At 40.5% G+C, this 25,569-nt stretch overlaps 1 protein-coding gene across 6 annotated transcripts in view; it reads right to left on the bottom strand.

Annotated features, from left to right (window-relative positions):
- The window catches only part of NR2C1 (nuclear receptor subfamily 2 group C member 1), a 56,835-nt gene that overhangs the window by 27,308 nt on the left and 3,958 nt on the right, over positions 1 to 25,569 (bottom strand). For 5 of the 6 annotated variants that reach the window (XM_080637946.1, XM_080637950.1, XM_080637945.1 and 2 more), the window contains exons 2-3: positions 10,276 to 10,351; positions 4,114 to 4,221 (exon numbers count right to left, since the gene is read on the bottom strand). In XM_080637946.1, the coding sequence (XP_080494072.1) occupies positions 4,114 to 4,221; positions 10,276 to 10,329 (162 nt within the window). In that variant the 5' untranslated portion in view covers positions 10,330 to 10,351. The remainder of the gene's footprint in view (positions 1 to 4,113; positions 4,222 to 10,275; positions 10,352 to 25,569) is intronic. The other variant, XM_080637947.1, reaches the window with a different exon arrangement.

The raw sequence follows: 25,569 nt of genomic DNA, 5'->3' as shown, positions 1-25,569 counted from the left end.
ATCTTCCATTATAAATATCACTTTTAGTCACTTCCTGCCTTTCTCCATCAAAACGCCTATATGGAAAACTGCCTGGTTTATTCTGGAGACTAAGCAGAATCATCCTTACAAAGGCTGTTTCCTACAACCTATTTTTTCAATTACAGATCAATAAAATCTGTAATTATTTTTTTTTTTACCTATAGCCAAACATTAATGCCCATCTCGCCATCCATAACATTTATATGGGCTTTATTATGGATGAAATTATGAGTTTCAAACTATACAAAAGGAACGTTACCTTCAGATGGCCTTTTACTATTAACATTTTAATGGATCAAATTTCAATTTTTTCTCTGCAAAACAATTAAAACCCTATTTAACAGAAAAGTGTAGGTAAGATGACAGAATTCCAGGCGCTAAAGATAGAAGAAAAGAGCATAAATGATCATGAGATTCGGGGTGTAAGGTGGGAGGACAATGCAAAGCCCCCACAATAGCTATCAGCGTGATTAACACAGGGTTTTCCATTTATTTTTTTCAGATATGCACATGTCCAGGACCCCCCATGACTAGAGCAGTCCCTTATTTCTGCTTTTAATTCTTTTATGTTGGTTCTGTATTCTTCAGAAAGCAAACTTCCTTGCCCTTTTAATTCCCTTCTCTAATTAACTTTCTAATTCCATTCAGATTTTCTTCATTTGCAGTCAATTTCTCCTGTGTTACTTCTGGCTATTTTCAAAGCAACTGATGTTCCCTTCTTCTCCCCAAACACATTCACTTTATGTGGATTAGGAGAGTTCCAGTGCATGTTATCCTTAACAGGGTGCAGACGTGTACAAAAGCCAAATACAGAATATTGTGCTGCTTCTTGAATTTCCAAACCTGATCCTTGAAAGACATTAGTATCTAAAATCTGTCTCCCTAGCAATACTTAAAAGTGCAACTATGTGTATATCAAAAAAGGCATATACTTCCTCTAGTTACATTTATAGAAAGTACAGTATAAAACTAGGTCAAAAACCAGAATGCCCCAAACAGTCAAGATACAAATTTTACAAATTTGAACTAAATTTCTAATTATTTTTTGCATATATATGTTAAACTATCTTTTTTTCCTAGCGCAGTCCAGCTCTGTAATTTAAAACCAGTATGTATTTGGAGCCAAATACAGCAGGACATTAAGTAGAAGAACCGCTGCTACTTCACACAAGTCACTTCACCTCCTATTTAACAAATAGTGTCGTGATTCTTCAAATGGCTTTCTGGAACTCCAGGAGGATGCCCAGGTAGTTTTCACTACATGATATAGTAGGAATAGTTTTATTTAGTATCTAGACAGAGCTATTCAAACTGTATAAATGATTTTTACAACTGCCAAGCACTTGACAACTGACAGGAATAAGTGAGACCTGTTTAAACAATTAAGCACAATCTGTCTGCAGCTGGGTTCTTACAGCCATATACCTGCAAAAACTCAGCTAAATCACAATGGGACTCTGAAAAGTGGAACAGTTCAACAAAGCATAACAACTTGCAATACCTAAATGTTGAGATAAGAGAAAAAAAAATAATCAAAGAGAAAAAGAAAACCACTTATCTCCTCAACGGAATCCATCAGAGCTCAGGGAACAACTCATTATGTTACTTAATAATCTGAAACTCACTATTGCTAAAGGGATAACGTTATAAAATGGGAATATCTTAATGCAGGACTGTCTCCTTAAAAATTTACTTCCTCATGTATTTCATATAAGCACCTGTCCTGGCTTCAGCTGTAACAGTTATTTTTCTCCTTCCTAGTAGCTCATGCTGGAGGATAGTATTCTGCTTTACTGCTTTAAGCCTTGTCCACTAACAAGTCTTGACTTCCATTTGAACATAATTCAATAAATTAAATACCTCAAAAATTCTGTGTTTGAAAAAAGACAAAAGTGTCTGAACACAGAGGACTAATTCACCTGTTGATGATAGAGCCAGTTTTGAACAGGAATGTCTGCTTAACAACAAATGTGATGTTCAACTTCTATCCTAGAGAAATGTTTATATTCCCTATAATGGCTGACAAATGAAACACATTAAAACATTTTACTGGGGATTTTGTATTTCAAATAATTTTTTATGTGCATTTAAAAGTAATAAAGGAAAAAATATTGAATGAACATATAAACTCAAAATTAATAAATTTAATATTTATTATGAACATTTCACTGAAATATATTTGTACACAAGCCTACAAACTACTTTACCCTTTATGGAAGTTGTGCTTTGAGGAAAGCTTTCACTAGTGAGTTCTACCTCATATCTAATTTATTATAATGGATATTGGTGACATATTTGTAGCTGCCTATTACAGGAAGAATGCCATTTGACTAAGCGCTGTTCCACATATATCAAGAGACAACCACAGTCCCAAAGCACTTCCTATCCATTTTGAAGCAAAAACCGAGCATGGTGAAAACAGACAAGGGCCAAAGTAGGATTAAAAAACTATATAAAGGTTCCTGTCCCTAGAAATACAATTCTCTGTGTTCATCATATTTGCAGTAACTACAGTGCCTAACCAAAGTAATTCTCTTTTCACAAAAAAGGTGACACAGAAGGGTTAGAAGCCTGCCACTGGCTTTGAACCAACAAAACTGTCTTGCTGTTCAACAATAAAGGCTCATGGGATTTTTATGTTGTCATCCCACACTCAGACCCTGATGCTGACATTACATTAAATGGCTTCACACCACAGGGTCATTATAGAATACAGGTATTGATAATGAAAACCAAGCATATAAAGATGGTGGTTAATTGATTAGTTAATAAAAGTTATAGCTGCACACCAAACATAGAAAAGGAGTAGAGACAGCTGCAAGAATAAAGATATACTGGATGGATAGATAGGACCAGTACAACACAGCACAGGTACAGAAGATCATGTATGAAGGCAGTTGTGAAGAGTTTTGGAAGGTTGAAAGCTTGAATGCAGTGCACAGAAAAGAGGAAAAAAACAGTGGAAAATGTTGAAGACTGAAGCCAGCAAAAATAAAAGCAGCCAAGATTATACTAGCAGCTGGCTCACTTTAAACCACAGAACCATGGAATGCTTCGGGTTGGAAAGGACCTTAAGATCATCTGGTTCCAACCCCTCTGCCATGGGCAGGGATGCCTCACACTAGACTATGACACCCAAGGCTCTGTCCAACCTGGCCTGGAATGCTGCCAGCGATGGAGCATTCACAACTTCCTTGGGCAACCCATTCCAGTGCCTCACCACCCTTACAGTAAAGAACTTCTTCCTTATATCCAATCTAAACTTCCCCTGTTTAAGTTTAAAACCATTACTCCTTGTCCTATTACTACAGTCCCTGATGAAATTAGTGGTTTTGGATGCAACAAGAGGTATCTAAGAATACTTTTTAAATTTTATTCTGCAGTTGATACTTTTCTCTAGGATGAAATTTAAAAATAAAGTATTTGCAAGGACTTGCATTGACTTTCAAGGGATAAAAATATAAAATTCAATTCCCCAAATCCTCCTAATCTCCATACACACATATCTATGTTGTTTTAACTACCTACACTGCCAAGAACTTTATACCCTCACTTGAATTGGAGATCATTACCTGGCAAGGCATGAATCAGCATATCGGGACATGTAACATTGGCTGGGACAACCAAAAACCAGTATGTTCCTAAGACCATTAGCTTCCCTTGCACCTCTTCATCACTTGTATCAATGATACAATGCAGTACTTCCCTCCCTCCCTGCTCTAAAATGTAGAAAAGTTCCAACAACTCAGCTGAATTACCAAATATAAAAGTTCGTCATCTTTTACAAAGTATTTTATATATTTTATGTATTTTTATGTATATATACACTGTAGTTTTTACGGCATTAGGGAAAGTAATTTTCTGTTAAGTTATTGTATTTTGTAACCTTAACATTCTTAGGATAAAAAAATAATAAAAAGGTGGGGGGAGGCATTGGAGTGATGTTTTATTCCTGTTTCTGTAAAAATGGTCTCTGCCACCAGGGCTGAGTATCCGCATTAAAGGAAATAATATGCAAATGAAAAAAAACCCATATGTGGAAACTGGTGAATAGTTCCTATCTGCTTTTGACATATATCAGAGGAAGCATACCTGTATACGTTGTGGTATAGAGAGGCCTGAATCTGCAGGGACAATCTGTATTCGTTGTGGTGTCCCATCCATTAGTGTTTGTGAAACTGCTTCCTGGGAATGGGCAATCTAGAAAGAATAAACAAACAGAATGGATTGACAACATATACACTGCCTTAAGGATGGATACACTAATGGTTGAAACCTTCAGGTTCCACCAACTTCTGATTACTCTGCACAAGGCTACAGAAACTCTAACACTCTTACTGTATAAGGTATGCAAATGATTGTAATCTAATTTAACAGCTTAATGCTGCTAGTTTGAAAATTCTGTTTATTTCACTGTTTAAACCCATTCTGAAATACCTTCCAATCTGAAATTTAGAAACATGTTAAGTAAAACAATTCACTGTTGACAAGTCCATGTAAGTCAATCAGATTGAATATTTATTACTGTTGATGTTCATGAGACACAATACCTTTCATCATAGCTCTGCCACATTTACAATTAAATACTTTTACCTTAATGGCTTATTCAAAGTGACAAAAGAATTTCTGATACGGAAACATAGCAATTGGCCTTTTCTGTTCTGCTTTTCTGTTAAACAGCAAAAAGAGAGCAACACAATTCTATACTGGGGAACTATCAAGAAAGTTAAGAGAACATTAATGAAATTCATTAAATTGGCGAGCTCTGTATCTTAAACCAAGCTTAAATCTCTGTCTGAGCACTCTGAGACACTATTTGTGGAAGTGTTTCAGCTATTATATTTCAAAAATTCTTCACATGCTATAGCCAAAGGTATAATGGGGTATAATCACATTATTTGTCAATAGAAGTTAGGAAATAACAGCTGCTGTTTGCAGAGGCTTGATCAGAAAGGCCAAACTTTTTGTATTACAAAGGGAGTTTATTTTCACTGAGCTTACAGGTACCTTCAAACTGTATTTTTTGTCTAAATTCCCGAGTAACTCCCTCAGTTTTTTGCAGTTCAAAAACTCTGGAACGTCCCACAGTTTTGTATTAATAATAATTTCCAATATTGACACCATCATAAAAATGCTCCTTTCCACCTGTCCATCTGTTGCCCCTTCAAATTATTATAAATTATCTCTCTGTATGACAGTAAGGGTACTGTTGCATAACAGGTTGAGAGCTTTTATGTTCCTTCTGGATCAGCTTCCTGATTTTGCAACCATACCACCATGTAAATGCTAGTACCAGTAGAAAAATGCAGTCAAGAACATGTAAGCGGAGGTGAGTATGATAAGAGGAAAGAGTGGTGGGTAAGACTTCCCCTTGCAGCAGAAATACAAGCTCACATCAGTCTAAGCTGATTTTGACATTTCACCCCAAAAGGCATTACTTGTGGTACCAGTCTCAGCTCTTACAACCTACTTGCTCCTATCCCTTCAGCTTCGTAGGTAAAACTGGTTGTTAGTCATTCAGTGATCTGGAATAGGACACGGATTCAGGTTAAAAAAGCAGCCCAGCAAACAGACAGACAAACAGAGGCTATTCTTAGCATAGCTGAAACCTTCAGTCCTGATCTCCACAATGCTCAGAAGCAGACGCATCAAAGCAAATGAGAGAGCGGGATTAAGCTGCTGCAGGGCTCACTCAAGCTGCCAGCGCCATCAGTGCTTGTCAAACTACTGCCCAAGCCATCTTCAAACACTGCTTTCTAAAAATACCTGATTTTTCATGAGCATGAATACTTTCCATATTCAAACAATTCATCCACTTCTTTGCTTAAGTAAAGGATAAAAAAAGTGTTCATTATACAGCAAAATTTACAGTTTGGAAGATATTTTCAAGCATTAAAATTGTGCACCAGCCTTTCAAATGACATGTACACATGGTGATTTACAGGCAACTGGAGTTTTGTGTGAATTTATCTTTGTTTCGCAAAATAAGCTACATATTGGAGGACTGTTTTACCTTTGCTCCCTTAAAATGTTATGACCCACATGTTGTGTAAGGTAAAACTGCTCTTCAACACCACAAAGTATCAGCCTGACAGTTCTACTTCTATACAGGACAACAGAATACAAGGAGTTTTTACTGCAGTTGAAAAAACACTGATAAGAACGACCACAATATTTGTTTAAAATTGTGTTTTGTATGTGTATTACAGACTCTTTCAACAATGCATAGCTTTTGCCTGTTACTGGCAGATCCTGCGGAAACAAAACACTAGTTTTGGGTACTTAAGGTACCCAATGACAGTTTAAATAAAGAAGATTGCTGCGGGCTCTTGGCAGGCAACTTCCCTACCTGAATCAAGGAATGTGATCTTGATACAGAAATATGAATTATCTCACACTCGGCAAAAGATGATTAGCAGCTGGCAGAATTAAGGAGAAACACTGTGCAATGCTCCATACAGGCAAGGCTATAAATTCTTTCTTTAGTACGTTTTGCTTTCATGCCGTAAAGCCCTAAATTAACAAAAACAAACGTTTGTGAACATCATCATAAAATTGTTTGTGATAAGTTTGTGGTTTAAAATGTTTCACAAACAATAATTAATATTATGAAGAAACCAAGACCTATGTCAAAGAACATTTATGATCATTATGTCAATGAGACACAGAAGCACTTCCCATTCTCCTCAGAATGGGAACACTTCTTCGTTGCATGCTCTGCTCACGTATATTTTTCCTGTAAATTCAATTAAAACCATTTCAACAATCAAGAGAATTACAACTGCTAGCAAAAACACTGCTGAAGTTCCATAAGCCTTAAACTACCGTTTTTAATGCTTTCATCAAGTAGGAACACCACCAAACAATTACAGCCAGCAGGTCACAGGTAGGTAGGAATGTAAGCTGTTACATGAAGGCCCCCCACTTTCCTTGCTGACTCCACTTTTCAGGCAGTGCGCTCACGCATCGCATGCACCTTTGGTAGTAATTTTGGTTTACAGAGTCCCACCTTGCACTGCCCTGGGTGATGCTTTTCAGTCCTTCTAAGCAAGAGCCAGGTTGGGCTGCACCTTGTAGTAGATAAGGGAACTGACCCCAACTAGGAGGGAGAAGATTTTCTTCTGCTATCCTGTAATTCTTTTTCTCCCCCTAGTTTTGTCCACCACACAATGACACACAGAGCTTACATCAGCAAGACTAGCAGAGCATGAGAGTAAGCGGCTAAGTGAGGGCTGGGGAATGCTTAAGCTGCCTGCACTGCTGCCAAGTAAGATGTGATGGTCTCAGGCTCAGTAAAATCTTGCTGTAGGACGAATCCTAATCTACACTGCTGACAGAACAATATCGATGAAAACCATAAGGCTGAAGTTTCCCCATGAACAGAAACAGCCAACAGCTCTCTGTAGTGTCGCACCTCCACTTCCTCAATCTATTCCCCTCCCTTCCCCTGGCTACCAACCATCTCCTTTTCAATGGCTCTGGTATTTCTTAGAGCCTTCTCAGACCCTACCCAATGCACTAATCCAGGAGAAAACCTTCCACTTGTTTTGGCCAGGTTAGCTTGCTCTTGGTGTGGAAATGAAATAAGGTAAGAAACAGAAAAAGGACATTCCCTCTGTTGGCACAAAGATACTTATGTCAGCTCAGTGTCTCGTGGAATCACATTATGAAATTGAGAAACAACCCTCCCAGAGAATAAACACCATCATTACATCATCCTCTTTTCTGGGCCGAACGTACAATTTAGCTAGCTTTGACTAGCCTGTTATTTAAAATAAATAAATCAGGAAATACAGCCCTATTTAGATCTCCATAAGGAATTATATTACCAAACCAAAACTACACTAGACATGCCATTCTCACCTACAAAGAGGACAAATGAGAGAAAAAAACCACACCATACATCGCATAAATCACTTATGTCCTCTGATACAGCCTTAGCAAAACTCAGATGTGGCCTGGGTTCAGCAGTAGCAGTCATTTTCCTCCTCAGCAGCTGGTGCAGTGCTGTGTTTTTGACTTTCAGCCTGGGAACAGCGCTGATAACACCGATGTTTTTAGTTACTGCTCAGTAATGTTTAGTCTGACCAAGGGCTTTCTGAGTCTCATGCTCTGCCAGGGAGGAGGCGAAGCCGGGAGAAAGCAAAGACAGGACACCTGACCCAAACTAGCCGAAGGGGTATTCCATACCACAGCACGTCATGCCCAGTATAGAAACTGGGAGCAGTTACCACAGTATCACAGTATGCTAGAGATTGGAAGGGACCTCAAAAGATCATCTAGTCCAATCCTTCTGCCGGAGCAGGAACACCTAGATGAGGTTACACAGGAATGTGTCCAGGCGGGTTTTGAATGTCTCCAGAGAAGGGGACTCCACAACCCCCCTGGGCAGCCTGTTCCAGTGTTCCGTCACCCTCACTGAGAAGTTTCTTCTCAAGTTTAAGTGGAACCTCTTGTGTTCCAGTCTGTACCCATTACCCCTTGTCCTATCATTGTTTGCCACTGAGAAGAGCCTGGCTCCATCCTCGTGACACTCCCCCTTTATATATTTATATACACTAATAAGGTCACCCCTCAGTCTCCTCTTCTCCAAACTATAGACCCAGCTCTCTCAGCCTTTCCTCATAAGGGAGATGTTCCACTCCCTTAATCATCTTAGTTGCCCTACGCTGGACTCTCTCCAGCAGGTCCCTGTCCTTCTTGAACTGAGGGGCCCAGAACTGGACACAATATTCCAGATGTGGTCTCACCAGGGCAGAGTAGAGGGGAAGGAGGACCTCTCTCGACCTACTGACCACCCCCCTTCTAATACACCCCAGGATGCCATTGGCCTTCTTGGCCACAAGGGCACAGTGTTGGCTCATGGTCATCCTGCCATCCACTAGGACCCCCAGGTCCCTCTTCCCTACACTGCTCTCTAACAGGTCGCTCCCCAACCTATACTGGAACCTGGGGTTGTTCCTGCCCAGATGCAGGACTCTACACTTTCCCTTGTTATATTTCATCAAGTTATTCCCTGCCCAACTCTCCAGCCTGTCCAGGTCTCGCGGGATGGCAGCACAGCCTTCTGGCATGTCAACCACTCCTCCCAGCTTAGTGTCATCAGCAAACTTGCTGATAGTACCCAGACGGGTTAGATTGCTGCTTGGGTTGGGCTGGGTATCAGTCGGCAGGTGGTGAGCGGTTGTATTCTCTCCCCTTGTTATTTCCCTTATCATTACTATTATTGGTGGTAGCAGTAGTGGTTTGTGTTATACCTTAGTTACCGGACTGCTCTTATCTCAACCCATGGGAGTTACATTCTTTCGATTCTCCTCCCCATCCCTCCAGGAGCGGGAGGAGGAAGGCGGGGGAGTGAGCGAGCAGCTAAGTGGTTCTGGGTTGCCAGCTGGGTTTAAACCATGGCAAGATGCTACAACAATAAAATCTGTAAGAATTCATACAGAACAGAATTAACCATACTTCCCCCTCCACACCTTGCTATTTGAAATCAAGCCTAAGAAGAACTAAAATTACTTAAGGAGTAAGACTATGTCTAGACAAGAAACCAATGGGAGATATTTCAAGCTAAAAGAAAAAAATGTCACTGCTTTTATCTAATTTAAAGCAGTGCTAATTTTAAATAGGCTATGCTATGATGAAACCTTCTAGATAAGTATGTATACTCCTATCTACACTCCCAAACTATTTGTGCATCTCAAAGTTCTCTGGCTGTAGCATACAGACTACAGAAAATGAAAACCAGAAGTTAGCAGAAACAACAGTTCAATCTTGGTTTTGACTTATAACAACAAATACAGTGAAGAGCACGGCAAACCTTTACTAGTGAAAACAAAAATGACAACTGAAGCAATTGCTTAATTGGAAAGTAAAAGCTAGGTACTGACAACTCTCTTGACTGTGGATTTTGCAATTGAAAGTGAGCAAAGCAATTACGCAACCAGAGGCCCTAAAAGCAGAGCTGAAGAGCTATTCACTCACTTCCTGGAAACACTGCCAGATTTTCCTTAGCTCCATTTCTGTCAGGCAAACTTTGGCAAAAAAGAATTTGCAGCATAACTTTAATAACTGGACATAATAGGGTTTTTTCAGTCTTCCTTGGTAGAGAGTCTGGAAGCTTTGGGTGTACTAAAAATTATTTTCTCTTGTGATTCTGGCTTTTACATATCACATTTTTCTACATATATAACTACTTTTAGTAGTCTGTACATTTTATCATTCAGTGTCTCAAACAGGACTTAAAAATTTATGTACCTCTCCCATCTGCGGTTCAATAATTCGATGGGCCAGTTCCTCTATGGTTGCCATGATCTTTGATCACCAGAATTTCCTGTCAAAGAAAGGAAATAAGATGCTTAACATCTATAGCCTCAAAAGTAAAAATATCTTAGGGAAAATATAGTTCACATTAGTAAAGCATGTTCATATTTATCTGAAAATGACATCCCTGTGGAATTTAAAGTTTGATTATACTACAGAAGTAATAATGTATTTGCTATCTTTAAACTGTATCTTTTTACTCAGCTGACATAGAGACTTCCTATTTTTCCTTCTCTGCTTTAGCAACAATCTAATAAACTCCCTGAGAACAGAAGTGTATTTCTGACCATGACATCAGCAGGTACATAATTAACATCTTAGAAATGAGAACAAAATCAGTTTTGTTAATGCAAATCAAGGGGGTAAATCTAACTCCTGAACTCATACTGATTTTTTAGTAGCAACTGGAGTGCTTGAAGGTCAATTTTGTAATTAATATGAAGCACAACTTGGAAGGTAGAAAATATCATGTTTAAAAAAAGAAGCTGTTCTGGTATCAACACTGTAGTTACAGCATTAAGAAGAATTTTGCAAGATTTAACAGACACTACTACATCAATGCGGTATAAAGTACTCAGCTGTATGCCTTGTTTGTTTGGGTATGGATTTACAAATACTCACTAGGCAGTACTTAAAAGGAACATATACAAATTATGAAGCACCATAAGCACTGAATTTTCCTGACAAAAGCGGTATTAAAAACAGTGTAATACCTACTTCTTATATGAACAAAACCAACACACTCTTACATGAAAGGATTTATGTAGTAAATGTGCTTTGTTTCAAACATACAATGTAGTTGCCTCTTCATTGCAGACAACATTATAAAGATGTTTAATACCAATACATATATTCCTGTATTAACTTAAGAATAAATGGTGTCTGTATAAAGGAGTTTTTACATGGGGTTAAATGTTTATTTATTTATTAAGGAAAAATGGTTCTGTGCAAGCATACAAAAAGTCAGAATGTTAATTAAAGTAGTTATATATGTAGAAAACCTGTATGTATAGCTAGTTGGTTTTCACTCTTAACTTTGCTAGTGTTCCTAGGAAGTATCTACTTAAGAAGTATCTCTTAAATGTTAACTCATTTTGAAGCTCGTCCTGCTCTTACAATTAGAAAGAGATCTCTCTCTTGACCAGGACAAGAACTGGATGCCTTGGAAGTGTGCATAGCAGTATATCAAACCCTGACTGATGTGTAGAAGGGAAGACTATACAAATACTGCACTGCCGATCATTCTTAATCACCCACCAGCATGATGCATTGTTAGTTAAGACAAAAGATGAAAAGCATACACATAGCACATAGGAGACTGAAGCTTATGCTGAAAAGCATTAACCCACTTCTGCATGCAGTGACCTGCAGCACAATCACTATCTAAAGAACACCTAAATTTTCAAGACAGACGATGTATTTTATCAGGCTTTTTCTTCATTTAAATAAAGCACTAGCAACAAAATATTGCATTGTTTACACACACAGTGCCAGAAATCAGTACTACTTCACTAAAAAAAAATTAATATCTTAAAAGCAAATTAGAAAACTATTTAGTAAGACACATTTACTTTTGGGTAAGACAGATAAACTTTTTGCAGAGTTATTTCAGTGCTCTGAGACAATCTGATGTACCAGAAATATTGTGCACATGATGATAAGCTGCAAAAACTCGAGAGTAAAATGCAGAAATTCTAGTCTGATCTCGGAACTGATCCTGGTTTGAGTAGGGCTTTGGACTAGAGACCTTCTGATGTCCCTTCCCACTTGGAATATTGTACAACCCAAAAATGTACTGTTTTCTCAGCTACAGGAAGAACAAGAGTTGCTTGCAATTACAAAAAATACCCAATATTTTGAAAGTAGTCTGACTTCAAAGTCAAATCTTTTGACTGCCTCCATGTAACTCTACTGTGCAGGTATTTTCAGACACAATAAACTATTAGCTAATCTTAAAGTTTTACTTCTGCCCATGGCAGGGGGGTTGGAACTAGATGATCTTAAGGTCCTTTTCAACCCTTAACTATTCTGTGATTCTATGATTCACAGTCTAGTTTAAAGACCTATGCACAAGAAAGCTTGCCTTGAGCAGTCTAAACCAATTTTACGGAGAATACATGTTCCCCTAAGTCAGCATATTGAGGCAGCAGTAACATCTACTCTGCAATCACTGTGTCTAGCATTTTCTACACTGTTTTCTTGAAAGAAACTAGACTGCATCAATATCATTTTCCCATCAGAAAAGCCAGGTCTACAATCCTTCCCATAACAAAGTACGATTATGACCTTCTCAATTTTAGTCATATTTACCAACAGAGTATATGGCTACTTTATTTTAGGCTTTTCTAAACCTCCTAGTGTTTCAGCCTGCAGAATTAGCATATTCCAACAAGAACACTGAATACTAATTATTCCTGCTATAGCTGTGTTGCACCAACTCAGCAGCACATGGAAATGAACAATACAGTACAGTGAAAAGAAAAGCTTAATTTATTGTTCATCTAGTAAAAGCTTGCAGACAAATACTGAACTTGTACAGGAGGCAAAATCTGGAAAACAACTTTTACAGAAATTGACACAGACATGAAGAATAAAAAAAAATTCTTCCCTATCATACCTGTGGCACTGCAAAATTATAATTATTCTCTTTAATGCTCTCTGTCACACCATTACTTTAAATTAGCATGTCAACACTTTAATATTTTTGCCACAAACTCAGTAAGTGACAGATAGAGTGGTCTAATTTCTCCAAGCCTCCTCCACAAGTACTCTGACCACAGACTTAATAGTAAAGAAAGGTCTTTTCTTTTTAATGTTAGAGACTCATTACTACCATATTCAATACAATTCTGCCACCAAAAGGGTGACAAAAACCTATTTCTCAGCCTGAGTTTCCAATTTCTCTGTCTGCTGCCAGTATGGATACATCTGTAACTTCACAGACAACAGCAGTTTTCTTTTTGTTCATGTTAGTTCTCAGCCCAAGGAATAACTTGCACGTGCTATATTACCATGCAAACACTACTGCTGTATCAGTGATGGAGGGGAACTGTAGAGCATGCCTTTCTACAGCAGCAGAAATTTACATCGTCTTAAGCCATATGAAGTTTCCTATACTTCCCAACAGCTCTACAAATTGTTGTGAGATGAGCCCTGGAGCTTAGAAACACTTACTTTGGATCTTACCGATGAACCTGGTGAAGAAACAAGAAACAGAGGATGAGTTAAAAAAAAAAAAAGATAGAGCCACAGGACAAACCAGAAAATACTCATGATGATAAAGTGGCCTAGAACATACCTCTGGTCCACAAGCTAAGAGTACTATACAATTAGATTCATGGGGTTCTATCTTCTTGCCTCACCCCCAATTTCTCGGCATGGTATCATATTCTAATTGTGAGAACCTTAACAGTCAAAGCTACTTTTGAAAACAATGTGATGAAATTGTGTGGAAGACAACTTCCTTCTGCAAGTAATAGAGGAGCCAACAAGGAGAGGTGCCATGCTTGACCTCGTGCTCACCAACAGGGAAGGGCTGGTTGGAAATGTGACACTCCAGGGCTGCCTTGGTTGCAGCGACCACGAGATGGTCGAATTCGAGATCCTCGGGACAGTGAGAAGAGCGTGCAGCAAGCTCACTGCCCTGGATTTCAAGAGAGCAGACTTTGGCCTCTTCAGGGGCCTGCTTAGTAAGGTTCCATGGGATATAGCCCTAGAGGGCAGGGAGGCCCAAGACTGTTGGTTGTTATTCAAGGATCACCTGCTCCAAGCTCAGGAGTGTTGCATCCCAACTAGAAGGAAGTGCAGCAGGAGGGCCAGGAGACCTCCTTGGATGGATAAGGAGCTGCTCAGGAAAATTCAAAGGAAAAAAGAGGCTTATAGAAGGTGGAAGCAGGGACAGGCGGCCTGGGAAGAATACAGGGATGCTGTCTGGGAAGCTAGGGACCAGGTGAGGAAGGCTAAGGCCCAGTTAGAATTGAACTTGGCTAGAGATGTTAAGGATAATAGGAAGGGATTCTATAGGTACGTAGCCAGTAAAAGACAGATTAGGGACAACGTAGGCCCCCTTCGGAAGATATGGGGAGACCTGGCTACCCAGGATTTGGAGAAGGCTGAGGTTCTTAATGACTTCTTTGCCTTGGTCTTCACTGGCAAAGTCTCTGACTGCACCACCCAAGTCTTGGAAGGCGAACGCAGGAACTGTGAGAATGAGGACCCTAGGCCCACTGTAGGAGAGGATCTGGTTCGAGACCATCTTAAAAACCTAAATGTACACAAGTCTATGGGACCTGACGGAATCCATCCGTGGGTCCTGAAGGAGCTGGCGAATGAAGTTGCTAAGCCACTGGCCATCATATTTGAAAAATCATGGCAGTCAGGTGAAGTTCCCAACAACTGGAAGAAGGGAAATATAACCCCCATTTTCGAGAAGGGGAAAATGGATGACCCGGAGAATTACAGACCAGTCAGTCTCACCTCTGTGCCTGGCAAAATCTTGGAGCAGATTCTCCTGGAAGACATGCTAAGGCACATGAAAAACAAGGAGGTGGTTGGTGACAGCCAGCATGGCTTCACTAAGGGGAAATCCTACCTGACCAATTTGGTGGCCTTCTGTGATGGGGCTACGAAACTGATGGACAGGGGCAGAGCAGTTGACGTCATCTACCTGGACTTGTGCAAAGCCTTTGACACTGTCCCACACGACATCCTTGTCTCTAAATTGGAGAGACATCAATTTGATGGGTGGACCACTCAGTGGATAAAGAACTGGCTGGATGGCTGCACGCAAAGAGTTGTGGTCAATGGCTCGATGTCCAGCTGGAGACCGGTAACGACTGGTGTCCCTCAGGGATCGGTGTTGGGACCGGTCTTGTTCAACATCTTTGTCGGTGACATGGACAGTGGGATTGAGTGCGCCCTCAGCAAGTTTGCCAATGACACCAAGCTGTGTGGTTCAGTGGTTACGCCGGAGGGAAGGGATGCCATCCAGAGGGACCTCAACATGCTTGTGAGGTGGGCTGATGCCAACCTTATGAAGTTTAACCATGCCAAGTGCAAGGTCCTACACCTGGGTCGGGGCAATCGCAGGCACAGCTACAGATTGAGCAGAGAAGAGATTCAGAGCAGCTCTGCAGAGAAGGACTTGGGGGTGTTGGTCGATGAAAAAATGAACATGAGCCGGCTTCAGTGTGCACTGGCAGCCCAGAAAGCCAACTGTATTCTGGGCTGTGTCAAAAGGAGCGTGACCAGCAGGTCGAAGCAGGTGATCCTGACCCTCTACTCTGCTCTTGTGAGACCTCACTTGGAGTATTGTGTGCAGTTCTGGTGTCCTCAACATAAAAAGGACATGGAACTGTTGGAACAAGTCCAGAGGAGGGCCACGAGGATGATCAGGGGACTGGAGCACCTCCCGTATGAAGAGAGGCTGGGAAAGTTGGGGCTGTTCAGCCTGGAGAACAGAAGGCTGCATGGAGACCTCATAGCAGCCTTCCAGTATCTGAAAGGGGCCTACAAAGATGCTGGGGAGGGACTATTCACCAGGGACTGTAGTGACAGGACAAGGGGTAACGGGTTCAAACTTAAACAGGGGAAGTTTAGATTGGATATAAGGAAAAAATTCTTTACTGAGAGGGTGGTGAGGCACTGGAATGGGTTGCCCAGGGAGGTTGTGAATGCTTCATCCTTGGCGGTGTTCAAGGCCAGGTTGGATGAGGCCTCGGGTGACATGGTTTAGTGTGGGGTGTCCCTGCCCATGGCAGAGGGGTTGGAACGAGATGATCTTAAGGTCTTTTCCAACCCTAACTATTCTATGATTCTATGCAAGCAGCGCCGTTACAAAAGCCTCACACTTAAGCTTATTTATAGCTAAACTTTGTATTCTCTGGTAAAAATAGTTTCCAGCACAGACTTTTTAACCTCTTCGTAGTTAGCCCTCCAGTTAACAGATACTGGTTGACCTTTTCAAGTCCCAATATAGTATTAACAGTACCGCATCTTTGCAATGTTGCACTCTGTGTTCTTTGCCATACTGCCAAATGCTTACCAAGACCATGGCAGAATTTGTACTGGTTATGGCAGAATTCTGTATTGATGTTAACACCTGTCTTTAACAAGAGCACTGGAACAGGTTGCCCAGGGGGGTTGTGGAGTCTCCTGCGTTGGAGATATTCAAGGCCTGGCTAGACAAGTTCCTGTGTGATGTACTCTACGTTACCCTGCTCTTGCAGGGGAGTTGGACTAGATCTTTTGAGGTCCCTTCCAACCCTTGGGATTCTGTGATTCTGTGAGCAAGAAGGATAACTATGAGACAGAGCTGGTATTTTCACATTATTAATTCAGTGTTATCAAACAGTGCTAATAAAAATAATGAAGATACTCAGCTCTCCCAAATCCAGAATTCACTATAGGCATCCTGTATTCTTGCTCTTAGGAGCAAGTATACTCTGCTTTACTTTCAAGAGCAGTGGAAGAGGCTCTCTAGAAGAGATTCCCTGTTTTGATGATGTGTTTTCAAACTTCTGTAGTGAAATAAGCCTGTAAACAAAACTAAGGCTGTTTAAAATGGATAAATGCCAATATATCCCCTGGGTTGGTTGGTTTGTTTGCGTTGGTTTTGTTTTTTAAACACAGTGACTTCCTAAGACGGCTGTACATCAGTCCTAATCTATAATACCGATTATGAGCCTATGATCTTATGCTAGTTTCACTTCAACAGGTGAAATTCCTTTGTGTACACAAGAACAACTAGCAAATTAAAACTCCTTAGCAGTCAGTCCCACCATGGCTTTTGCTAGTGAGTAATGCACTGATTCAAATTCTCAGAAACAGACAACCAGACTGAAACACTCACTGGACTTTAACAGTGCTTATAAGCAGAGGCAGCATAGCTTGGAATGCCATATTGAATTAATCCTCCATCCCATCTTCTTACTCCAAGTGTACATGTGGATGAGCTACTTCTGAACTGGTTGCTGAATCACCAGACAGCGGGACATTATTCTAAAGTTTGCTTTAATGTTCGCATTAAAACACCATGTAGTAAACAGTAATGCTTAGCAACCGGCTCAAAAGCACCTTGACCATCTATCTGTACATTATAGGCAGGATGACAGACAAGAGTGCTGACTGTCAGGAGTTACACTGATGTCCTTGATTCTTTATCAGCACTACTAAAGTGAAATCTTAACGTTGGTATGGGGATGTAATTTCCATGGACATAAAAAAGAGCCCAAAACAAAAAACAAATACCCATGACTACATCCTAAAACAAAAGCATTTTAATGAAAATCGGGTTTCTTCCTCATTTACCTGACATGGCCTAATGAGGCTATGATGGCTCACGCTGGTGTACAACTTCATGCGTTGCAAACACATCCTTTAACCAGTACATTGTAACTTGTAATTACATACAATAAAAAAAGTGACATATGTTACAGGATTATTCCCTTATGGTTTTGGGTTTTTTTCAATAATGCAAAATTAAGGAGTACTATTGACAAGAATTTAAAGAGTAATTACATGCCATTTTTACATTTTGACACTTGCAACTTCAAGCTGCGTGAACATTCAGTAGTAGGTTCTTTTGTGTGTTGTTGCTTTAATGTAAGCAATCCCTAACACAAGGGCACTGACAAATCCAGTATTTGTAACAGTGGTACTGTGCACTGAGATGCCTTCACTTAAATCACCTCCAATAAATTACGTAACTTTGCTCTGAAGAGCATGTGTAATAGTGAAATGACTCACCAACTCCAATGTTTCAATGATAAACTTTCAGGCAACACTTCATGCTGCAGCTCAGCTACCAAAATGGCTAAGCCAGGTGTTCCTATCCTGTTCCCCATCTCTGCTTTATTATTTAATCTCTTCTTGTGCTGGCATTGGCATACACATAATGCCCTGAGGAGTCAGTTCAAGAAACTGAACTGGCAGAAACCTATTTCTTACTTGCAATGTCAGGGCATAGTTTCAAAGGCAGTTTGAACAGAATTACAGCTCACCCCTGGTTGAGACGAGGTCCTGCTCACCCTGACCAAGCTGCAGTGGTGGTGGTGACCACACACTAGGATAATTCAACTCGCTAAAACGACAGGAAAAACTAACCAAGCAGAAATGCACTAAGCATCTGCTAGGTAAGCACAATGAAATAATTTACTTGGCGGTCAGATTCATTCCATTGCAAACAAAAGGGAGAACATGTTGTTGTAACTCAAAGGAGGGAGGGGAAAAAAATGAAGATTAAGGAGGAGGCAAACCTCCCCATTCATTGTTGTTGGTGGGAGCTGGTAATTCAGTTCAGCTGCACCACAAAACCAAATCCTTTGTTTTCAGCCCATCCAGCTGCTGGATGCAGCTCACTATGGAGTCATTCTAAGCTAACTTTGGGACAGATGTAGAAAGTTTTGTAGTTCACCTTTTGCTTACTTATCTATGTCTGCTTTTACATCAGGTATGGGTATGCTTAATCACTCTTTAGAGATCCCTGCAAAGAATTAAGTGGAAAAAAACAGCCTTTTCTCCTTCTGTTACAGAAACTTACAAATTTAGCACATTATTCATGTACTTTAAAGCATCTTCTTCCAAGTTATTCCAGTCAACATTCCCCAAAGCTGCATTTTCACGTGAAATGATGAATATATCCTATGATATATGATATCCCTGAAATGGGGAAATATTCATTAAACACCTTCATTTCCTAGTAAAGAAAAAAGATTTAAATTAACTATTGTCATGGTCTGCGTTTTGATCTTCAGCAACTGGAAGTAGCCCTCAAGGTGTTCTCATCCAATGTGAATCTTCCCAACTTCAGATATGCTTCTTTTCTCCATACGTGTCCAAACCATGACACACATCTTCAAAGCACACATGAGACAACATACAAGAAATGTTTTTTTTTATTGCTAGTGCAGGAAAGAGATAGACTGAGTCAAATAATTGATGTTTTCTTGCTTGAGAATGCTTTGTTCCTCTTTCAAAGGGAATGAGACAAATAAAGGTAAACTAAACTTTATCCAGGCACTAGTTACTGCTAATCACATTTTTATTTCCTTCCTAAAGTTATCTAAAATAATGAAAGGACAAGGGCCGGAATTCTAAAAGGGACCAGAGAACACAACATGGAAAAACTGCACATACTTTCAGGATCTTATTTATAACATCCCACAATTAAAAGAACTGTAATAATATTACAGCTGTACTACTACTCCAAGAGGGGCTTCTACCAATAAACACAGCAGCACTAAGTTGTTTCCAAATATTGCATTTATTGTATCTCTCTTCAATCTTGAGACTCAAATGAAATGTAACAAGAATCTCTGTATGTAAATATCATTATTTTATGTCCATAGTAAATGAGTTAGCAAACTCCATAGTGAAATGCAAGTCAGAATTCTTTTTCAATACATCACTACCATCAGTGTTAGCTCACTGTTGGTGCTGAGCCTGGCATCATTGCCAGTGGTTTTCCATCGCTACTTTAGATACACTCCACAAGCCACCACATGAGCAGAAAACTTTCATTAGCTTGCACTCATTCAACCATCTTCTTTACTCCTTCCTCAGTTTTTATGGGCCAGAGTCTCTCCAATGCTTTAGTCAAAATAACTTAGGAAAGACTTACTTTTTAAATTGATTTTGGTTAACTTCAACTGAAATGGGTTAAGGAAACATTCCCACGAGAACAGCCAGCAGATTTGATGGTCAGCAATAACCTCTCCACTAGTACAGTTATACCCAAAAGACGTCAATGTTTAACTCAAAATCCTTCTCCAGAGACAGAAGTTATATAACTTTAATTAACCCAGTAGGAAGTACTTACTAATAGTATTTCAAAATGTTACACCAGTGTAAACTAAGGACTTTAAAAGCAGCAGCAGGAAGAATATTTCTTTATGCTTGGACTTTACACTTGATGGAAGTGAAACATCTTTTGTTCTATTATATTGCACTTTTGTTATAGCTGCCTCACTATTAAGTACCTTGATTCTGATTTAGCACCCTTTAAATGAGTAAGAAACCACATTGGTAAGAAGATATAAGATGAGAAAATCATGTTGATCCCAGATGTTCAGATGTTCAATTTACTTACTTTTTTCAAAACATGTCACAACCCTGGCCAGTGTAGTTTTACTGGTGTGAAAACAATGCTTGTAAAGTTTGAGTAGTAACTTACCCTGTCGGCACTGTCAAACCAGCTTGACACTATGGAATGCATAATGATTCTGATGACTACATATATATACACAGGAAGTGTGTTAATAAAGGGGTCTTTCCCATAGAAGGTCAGATTCACATTTAAACTAAAAGTTATGTAAGAACTTCAGACACTTCGGAGGTACAGGCTCGTTAACTAGTTATGACTGCAGGAATTACTGTCCACTTTCTGTTCTTCTATCACAGGGAAGATAAATACAGATCACCATGACTTTTTAGGAAAGCTCAAAAGGTTAATATAATGAAACTCTAAAAGTATTCCTTCTTAGAAGAAACTTTCTTAATCTCTATGCTCATACCACTTCCGTAGAAAACTATTTCAACTGATCTCCAAAAATTAATTAAGAATTCACTATTTTAGCTCAGGTCATCACACTGGGCTTACAGCTGCTCTGTCCCTTAAAATGGAAACTAGTCCTCACTTCCATTCTCAAACTCATCATATACTAATTAAGAATTCAGCATAACCTGTGCCAAACTTGTTTAATAAATACCTACACATAAAATACAAAGCATTTAACAATACATCTAGGACTAAAAGTGCCAGAGCTAGCTGGCTTTGTTACTTGTTCTAAGCACTAGCATTCCTTTCTACTTCACAACAGTATTCTGCAATGCTTTACAGATAATAAATTAAGCCAAGGAATCCAAACACATCTGTGAAACAATGACACTACTTTGCTTAATGCTTCATAAAAGAAAAGCTCAATGAACACAGCAAACGAGATGAGCTATTCCTGGATTATCACTCTATAAGCCATATTGCTCAAGATGGTAGAACAGTTGGCAAACTTAAAGGACTAACATTCTCCTTATCAATGAACTAAGGAATATTTATGTGACTCTTGACACCCAGTTAGATACTGTTTACTAAATTTGCATGACATCAAGATTTAGAGACTACATATGTAAGAGATAGTAACAGAAAACAGAATTGGCTAAACCTGCAGGCAAGCAAGGGAAGATGAGATGCTTGTAAAAGCATAAGGGAATAATTAAAAGACACACGGCAATAGAGGAATAAATGCATTTGCAAGCATGCCTGTACAATTAATTTAGAATCATTACTCTCACTGCTTTTTTATGTAAACAAGTGCTACAGTGGGAGGAGAATTGAGAAAACAGGATTGTTAGGATACGCTTTGAGGAGACTGCCAAGTCATTCTTGCCACTAAGGGGCCCCTTCCCTTCTAGCTCTGGGCTCCTGCTGCTTTATCATGCAATCTCTAGAACCTGCCTGAACAGTTACAGAGCTGATTCGGCTCACCAGCCCCACAAAGGACAGGGGAAAGGAGGGACTGGTGAGCAGTCAACAAACAGTTTGTGGGTCAGGGTTAAAGGGAGAGCAGCGATGGGGGACATTACTATGGGGATCTGTTACAGACCACCTGATCAAGAGGAATCTGTGGATGAAGTGCTCTACAGACAGATAGGAACAGCCTCATGCTCGCAGGCCCTTGTGCTCATGGGAGACTTCAACCACCCTGACATCTGTTGGAGTGACGGTACAGCCTGGCACAAGCAATCCAGGAGGTTCCTCAATTGTGTGGAAAACAACTTCCTTCTGCAAGTAATACAGGAGCCAACAAGGAGAGGTGCCATTCTTGACCTCTTGCTCACCAACAGGGAAGGGCTGGTTGGAAATGTGACGCTCCAGGGCTGCCTTGGTTGCAGTGACCACGAGATGGTCGAATTCAAGATCTTCAGGACAGTGAGAAGAGCGTGCAGCAAGCTCACTGCCCTGGATTTCAAGAGAGCAGACTTTGGCCTCTTCAGAAACCTGCTTAGTAAGGTTCCATGAGATACGGCCCTAGAGGGCAAGGGGGCCCAAGACTGTTGATACTCATAGAATAGTTAGGGTTGGAAAGGACATTAAGATCATCTAGTTCCAACCCCCCTGCCATAGGCAGGGACACCCCACACCAAACCATGCCACCCAAGGCCCCATCCAACCTGGCCTTGAACACCGCCAAGGATGGAGCATTCACAACCTCCCTGGGCAACCCATTCCAGTGCCTCACCACCCTCTCAGTAAAGAATTTCTTCCTTATAGCCAATCTAAACTTCCCCTGTTTAAGTTTGAACCCATTACCCCTTGTCCTGTCACTACAGTCCCTGGTGAAGAGTCCCTCCCCAGCATCTTTGTAGGCCCCTTTCAGATACTGGAAGGCTGCTATGAGGTCTCCCTGTAGCTTCTCTTCTCCAGGCTGAACAGCCCCAACTTTCTCAGCCTGTCTTCATATGGGAGGTGCTCCAGTTCCCTGATCATCCTCATGGCCCTCCTCTGGACTTGTTCCAACAGTTCCATGTCCTTTTTATGTTGAGGACACCACAACTGCACACAATACTCCAAGTGAGGTCTCACAAGAGCAGAGTAGAGGGTCAGGATCACCTCCTTCGACCTGCTGGTCACGCTCCTTTTGACGCAGCCCAGAATACAGTTGGCTTTCTGGGCAAAGTTCTTTTAATCCAAAATACAATATACTGACAAACCTGGTAGAACAGGTAAACATTTATAGGACAAAAATCAGACCTTCTTCCACTTCCATGCAGCACAAGAGCTGTAAAGAATTCCTCACAGCTGCTTACAAGGAATTAGTTTTAGTTTTGCACTGTCCTTTTAGAACCTAATTTTATAAGCAGCTGCTGACAGTCCATTAATTTGAATCCAAGATGCCCTCTGAGATAAAGAAAGCTAAGTATCTTTAGTTAGATAATGCTAAAGAAAGCATTAGTTTCCATTCCAAAATGTGCTTTATCGCACATTCCTGCTGCCCCTTTTGCATATCTGTTCGACTCAAGGCTGTAGCAACATGGTATTTAAGTGCCAATTACACTTTGGTAATCCACACAAAATTTTAACAGATGAAGACTGAATTATCTCAAACTGTGTTAGGATAAGAAAAAAACCCCAGACTTGAACATTCACTAGAAGGATTTTTAGGGAAGTTTTGCATATTGCTTGGTAGTGAAGCTTTTTAACATTATGCCTAACACTCGGATTTTGTGGATGTACAAAACTGGAATTAAATTTTCTGGATTTTAAGGTTTCTTTCTCTAATGGGTCCAAATTAAATTAAAATTCAATGACATAGTTTTTATTTTAAAGTCAGGCTTAAGCAGAATACTGGTATTTGCCACTAATGAATCTATATTATGGTAGCAGCCAGTGATACCACTGTGTGATGGCAGTTTCTTTCAGGTTTGGGGCTGCATGGTAGAAACACAGATGCAGAGGCATCTGTGATATGATTTAGAGGATAGCCTGCTGTTTGATGCTGCTGTAGCTGGTGCAGGATTTGGAGGTTTCTTTGGTGGCAGGTTTTGTTGCTGATAATACTGTTATTGATCTGTGGTAAAGAGGTAATGAAGAGCAATGGCGTGAAGGACTTTTTACAGGGGAATGTGGTGACAAGACAAGGGCGAATGGCACAAAGCAACAGAGGGGAGATTTAGATCACTACGAGGGTGCTGAGGCACGGGCACAGGCCACCCAGAGAAGCCGTGGCTGCCTGTCCTAGGTTCAGCAGCAGCAGTCACTTTTTCTCCTTCTTTCCCATCCCTGGCAGCGTTCAAGGCCAGGGCGGACAGGGCCCTGAGCAACCTGGTCCAGGGGAAGGTGTCCCTGCCCATGGCAGGGAGGCTGGAACCAGATGGTATCTAGTGGCCTTTCGAACCCAAACCATTCTATGATTCTGTGAATGTAAAAGTAAGCTGGAATAGAAAGCATAGGAATAAGGCCACAAGGATGATCAGGGGGCTGGAGCACCTCTCGTATGATGACAGGTTGAGAAAGTTGGGGCTGTTCAGCCTGGAGAAGAGAAGGCTGCATGGAGACCTCATAGCAGTCTTCCAGTATCTGAAAGGGGCCTACAAGGATGCTGGGGATGTACTCTTCATTAGGGACTGTAGTGACAGGACAAGGGGTAATGGGTTCAAACTTAAACAGGGGAAGTTTAGATTGGCTATAAGGAAGAAATTCTTTACTGAGAGGGTGGTGAGGCACTGGAATGGGTTGCCCAGGGAGGTTGTGAATGCTCCATCCTTGGCGGTGTTCAAGGCCAGGTTGGATGGGGCCTTGGGTGGCATGGTTTGGTGTGGGGTGTCCCTGCCTATGGCAGGGGGGTTGGAACTAGATGATCTTAATGTCCTTTCCAACCCTAACTATTCTATGATTCTATGAAAAGGAGGGAGGAAGAAAGGCAAGGGGGGCTTTCTGCAAACTGAGTCCACTCACATGAACACTGGCTACAGGCCAGAGTTAGATAAGAAGAGAGCCATTTAATCAGGTCAAGCTGCTGTCATGCCAGCCATAGCCTGCATCTGCACCTGAAGCTTGCAAAATCCTGCATTGATACAGGAAGAAATAAGACAAAACTGGTTCCCTACACCAGAGCTGAAGCTGCACAATGATCCAAACCAAGAAGTTCATCTGTCTGAAGCCAGGTTTTTTCTCCTACCTGGCACACAAAGATTACATTAACACAGCATAGCAAGTACAAATCCTTCTTTCTGAACACACTGAGGCATTAAATCTACTATAGTATAGCTACAACATTTCACAAAGAGGCAGTCCCAATTCTGCCTGACAGCTTTGTCCCTCTCTGTATTTCACCTCACAGTTATAAAACTGTAAGGTAAGCTCATCTTCTGAATTTATATACTCTGTATCTAATTGCTACATGCAACACACACAAAAAAGCAAGTAGTAGCAGAAATAAAACTATTTCTTTTGGAAAAAGCCTGTACTGTTACAACAGCTTATGCATAACATCAAACTTCCCATAGTCATGGTGTGAGATGACTGCTTGGGGTATTCACTGAATTACAGCCATAGATGAGACAGCTGATACATGAAGGTACACTATGGAAAGGACACGCAAACATATTCAGCAGTACTACTTGCATACATTCACATCCACAGAAACTGCCTTCAAAAGAAACCCCTCAAGTTTCACACAGATCTTTTCAGCACAGTAAATCAGTGCTGACATTGTTTCAGATAAAAATATCATC

This window comes from Psittacula echo, assembly GCF_963264785.1.
Source record: "Psittacula echo genome assembly, chromosome: 1".
Classification (NCBI taxonomy): domain Eukaryota; kingdom Metazoa; phylum Chordata; class Aves; order Psittaciformes; family Psittacidae; genus Psittacula; species Psittacula echo.
This window is presented reverse-complemented; position numbering and strand designations above follow the sequence as displayed.